At 35.1% G+C, this 5,000-nt stretch overlaps 1 protein-coding gene across 1 annotated transcript in view; it reads right to left on the reverse strand.

Moving 5' to 3' along the window:
• The window catches only part of mAChR-A (muscarinic Acetylcholine Receptor, A-type), a 476,079-nt gene that overhangs the window by 91,747 nt on the left and 379,332 nt on the right, over positions 1 to 5,000 (reverse strand). The window contains 1 exon segment of the mRNA XM_068360814.1: positions 1,097 to 1,300. Within this exon segment, the coding sequence (XP_068216915.1) occupies positions 1,097 to 1,300 (204 nt within the window).

Below are 5,000 nucleotides of genomic sequence, written 5' to 3' on the forward strand. Positions count from 1 at the left end.
ATATATATATATATATATATATATATATATATATATATACATATATATATATATAGCCCACACGATACATAATATAATCTATCTACTGAGTATGCATTTAGCTTTAGCAGTGCACACAATACATGCATACAACAGTTATAACAGATTCCAGCCATGATACTCATCTTTAATTGTAACCAATATCCTACAACAGTAAACAGAGAAGTAACTTCTACCAGAAAAAGCTTCTACAGCAGCTGTGATAAACGCCAAAAAAAAGCTGGAAAAAAAAGCTGACATGCCTTAAAAATCGTTGCTGCTCAAAGGCTACTCTACTCCTTATAAGCTGTTGTTCCTTACGGGCTAATGTAACCTACCGAATTCACCCTTACTTTGATCACAAGCCCCTCCCACTTGTTGTCGCTCTCAGTGAACATATGAATTCCTCAACTTCTCTGAGAGATCTTGATTTATATACCCATAACTCCTCTGAGAGAACCTATAGCCTATATTACTAAAATGTACCTTATACCATGTTCTACCCTGACTTAATATAAGGACGTGTGAAAACAGTTGCCTAAATATGTGTTCGTCTTATACAATTCAGTATAACCTTACTTCTTGAACTAATTTATGAATGAAACATAATCTTGGATTAACCTCATTTCTTTTGATAGCATAATCTCTAACCAAAAAAAAAAAAAAAAAACCTATAACAAAAAATATATGCAATATAAATATCTGAAGTTATTATTAACAGGCAGTCAAAATGACAACCCCTTATAAAATCTCTATTCTAATTAAAGCTTTATAGAAGCACTGAATAAATGACAACATTACAGTAGCCATTAAAAGCTACTATTACGCTTCCTGTTGCTGATTAAATCGTTTAAATACTGTACACCTAACTTAACTATGAGTACAACTCAACCTCAATTTGTAACAACGATAAAAGATAATAAAATATCCCTATGGAAAGTTACCAATAAACCTGAGGACTCCATCTGACCTGAAGCTTCCCATGAAATAAGACCTCACCCCTGGCACCACGTTCCTGGCCCCAAAGCGAATCCCAGATCACTTAACTTCCGGAATATGCCAAAGAAGAAGGACCCACCTGGAGTTGGACCGCTTACTAGGATCCTTGCCAGCCTGGAGATGAGTCAAGTCCTTCTGACGCTTCTCGGTCTCCCTCCAGATTCTCCAGTAGAGGCCACACATGACGGTGACGGGGAGGTAGAAGGCGGCGATGGCTGTGCCAAACGTAACATATTCGTTTGTCTCGATAAACTGGATATAACATTCGCCAGCAGGTACGGTTCTGAAAAGCACGTGGATCTTCATTTACAAAAGTGGCAACTGGAGTACCACAACGATGAGCACTATCTGTATGGATGATACTTGGGTTAAGGAGCCAGGACTTTTATCGTTAGTTCACTGTATGTAAGCAGCTGGAAATACATTTTAAAAACCGTTAAAATTTGATCATTTTTGTAGTGCTATGAGGCTGAAGTCAATTTATGTCAACCACTTGAAAATATAAATATGCATAAGTGGAATGAATAATACCCAACCTTATTAATTACTTGATATTTGCTACTGAATAAGACAACTGAAAATAAGAGCAAACCAACAGAATAAGTTTGAAGCGGATATCAATCTAAAGCCATCTTGCTGAACAAAAAATCGCGTTTGAATTTTCAAACTAAATAGTGCTCTCTTTTATCGCTCTTATTCAAGTTCGATTATTGCACACAATCTTCAAGTTTTTATATTTCGTTATTAAACACGAAGCCATTAAGAATAAGTATAAAATCGCGGAAACTATATAAAGAATTAAGAAAAAATTTCCGAAATGTTGCTAATAAAAGACTGGTTACCCTTCCATAAAATCTATACCGAACCAAAGTCGCTGCAAAGATTACGGGCAAGATAAGCCCCACCCATAATGACGTCATAGCCAATCACGTTTTCATCCATGTTAGCAGCGGCTACTATATATTCCTTTATAGATTTCAAACTATACTGACTTATAATTCCTCTAAAATGGATGAGATATGACCGCTATTAACGCAGGAGACAACATGATTGGCTATGACGTCATCAGGGGGTGGGGCTTCGTTCGCCTGGAATCTCTGCGGCGACTATGGAGTCCGCTAATACACACTTGAAACATCTTTCTATAACGCTGACACTCATGGAATAACTAACTTCTAAAAAGAATTCTTGAAGCCAAAATTGCTTTAAATAACCAATGGGCATGACAATAATAACTCCACTTGAGTTTTTGAACCTACAGTACCAGGCCTTTCTTTGATGTATAAGCGATACCTCGCTAAACCAAAACTTCTGCAATCAAGGATTTTTCGAGTTTATTTGGCATAAAACTGTCCTGTCATAGGAACAATCTGAAAGGAGTCTTTCTGTGGAATGAGAAACCATACTTACTGCAGAGAGAGGAAAATTATGCATAAAGTAAGTAATAAAAGGTATTTTAGTATTAAATATCAACAGAAACCATCTTATGTTTGCTAGAGACTCAATATCAAGAAAGTGCAAATGGTTATTTAGCCATTTACATTAAAACATAAAATTATGATATATTCTATTGTGAATGGAGTAAAAGATGAAAAATGCTATTATGTATTCTAAACTTGTAGTCTTCTTTAGTGTCTCTCTTGAACTCACAGACTAGAGATGAACGAACCATTCTTACACTCTTCTGACTGTGTCATGAATGATGAATCACTGTTCCACTAGAATTGGCATTGTGGATTATTTTTTCAGATGAATCATTCTCTTCTTGACATGATACCGTTCTTTCAGTATTTTTTTATATTTTCACTCGTCCGTCCTCTTCCCTCGCTTTTTGGTGAGCTTTCTTTCATTTCAGGCATTATAATATCGTTAAAGATCGGTTTTAATGTCGTTACTGCTCTTAAAATATATAATTTTTATTGTTTATTTCTTCTCATGTAGTTTATTTATTTCCTTATTTCCTTTCCTGACTTGGCTATTTTTTCCAGTCCTTGGGCTTATAGCATCCTGCTTTTCTAACTAGGGTTTTAGCTTAACTAGTAAAAATAACAACAATAATAATAATTATAATAATAATAATCGTTCCATCAATTACATTTTGATATCTTTAATAATGTCCCATATTTTGACTAAGGCTCCTTTCACACTAGGCAACTAGTGACCGTCACTAGTGGTAGTGTAAAAGTCTCTGGTAACTTCAAGCAACCAGTGCCTGTCACGGAGGTGTGGAATCCTTTTTTCTCATCATAGTCGAAAGAATGGCACCAATGGAGGAGGTGATTCTGTTGGCTTTGCTAGTCAAGAAAGAGATGCTTTCAAAAAAGAACAATGCATAAGCATGAGATGTTATCATCTAGAATGCTCAGAGGTTTGCATCATACACTTTACAGTGATTTATGTGCTGACGGTAAGAAATTCTCTTAAATACTTTCGTATGAGCAAGCCTTCATTTGAGGAGCTTCTCGAACTGCTGGGCGTTTTTCCACTTCATTAATAAAATCTTCTGTGTTAATATTCTCCACCACCTTCATACCATCTCGCACGTTCTTCACTGTGTAAAACTGGCTAGAAACTGAGAAAAATAACACACTGACAGATTAGGAAAAAAATTTCGCCACACGGTGGCTTAGTATGAAACCTGCCATTTGAAACAATGTCCAACGGTCGGTGATGGCAACTGCCAGTGACGGGCACTTGTTAACGGAGCTGGCAACAGGCTGGTAACCGTAGTGACGTAATGTGAAAGAAATAAAGTAGGCAACCATTCTTTTTAGTGAGGCAGATTTGCACTGACTCGTAGGGGTGCCCCTTTAGCTCGAAAAAGTTTCCTACACACTGATTGGTTGGACAAGATAATTCTTACCAATCAGATAGCAGGAAACGTTTCCGAGCTAAAAGGGCACCCCTGTGAGTTGGTGTAAATCTGCCTCATTAAAAAGAATTGACTATAGTGACCATCAGAAGGGATTTTCTCCTTTCGCATCTTAATTTTTTTCTCACGACCTTTGATAAAGCCATTCATTAATTCTTTTAACGTGAAAAGTGCCACTCGACCATTTTCCACGGCGTGACTTTTTCCGACCGATACGAGTGATTCATTCAACAACCATTTTACGATAAAAGTTTCGTCCAGCGAGGTCTCATCCTCCCTTTACGGGAAACTAATTCTTCGCTTTAGGTGGAAACTCTTATCTAAAACCTTTTGATGAAGTGACTCCCCTCTTTACTATAAACATTTCCTTTCGTGGCACACACCATTCATCCTTTAAAATGAAATTCCTCGACATGGGGAACTGTTGGTGTTTTCAATGTATTACATATTTTAACCAGCTTGAGCCTGTCAAGTTTCATTTTTTAAAGGTGTCTGCTATTCCTTCCTTCCTTCAGATAATATCTTGTATTAACTTTCTTTTCCAATTGACAAACATATTAACCTAACCTAAGACAAGCGTGCACATGAAATCGAGATAAAACAATTTCAACTTTAAATACACTATTTTATCTCTTTTACGTAAAACCATAAATACAATCCTTTATTTATAACAAGGCATAAATTTTCTCTTAATAAATTTGGACTTTAAATAAACTATTTTTTCTCTTTTAGGTAAAACTTTAAATACAATACTTGCTTTTTTTCATACTAAGGCCCAATTCTTCTCTAAAAACAATTCGGACTTTAAATACACAATTTTTGCTCTTTTACGTAATATTTTAAATAAAATACTTTTTTTATTTTTTTCATATCAAGGCTGTTTTTCTATGCAGTACGCTCAGTAAATGAAGGTAAATGTGAGTTTGTGACTTGAATTTTAGCGCTTTTCGACAGTACCCTCTAAATTCGGTTTGCGAGGGAGATATGAATGTGTGTATATATAAATCACACATATATATATATATATATATATATATATATATATATATATATATGATTTATATATATATATATATATATATATATATATATATATATATATATATATATA

This window comes from Palaemon carinicauda, chromosome 37 (genome assembly GCF_036898095.1).
Source record: "Palaemon carinicauda isolate YSFRI2023 chromosome 37, ASM3689809v2, whole genome shotgun sequence".
NCBI classification, from domain to species: domain Eukaryota; kingdom Metazoa; phylum Arthropoda; class Malacostraca; order Decapoda; family Palaemonidae; genus Palaemon; species Palaemon carinicauda.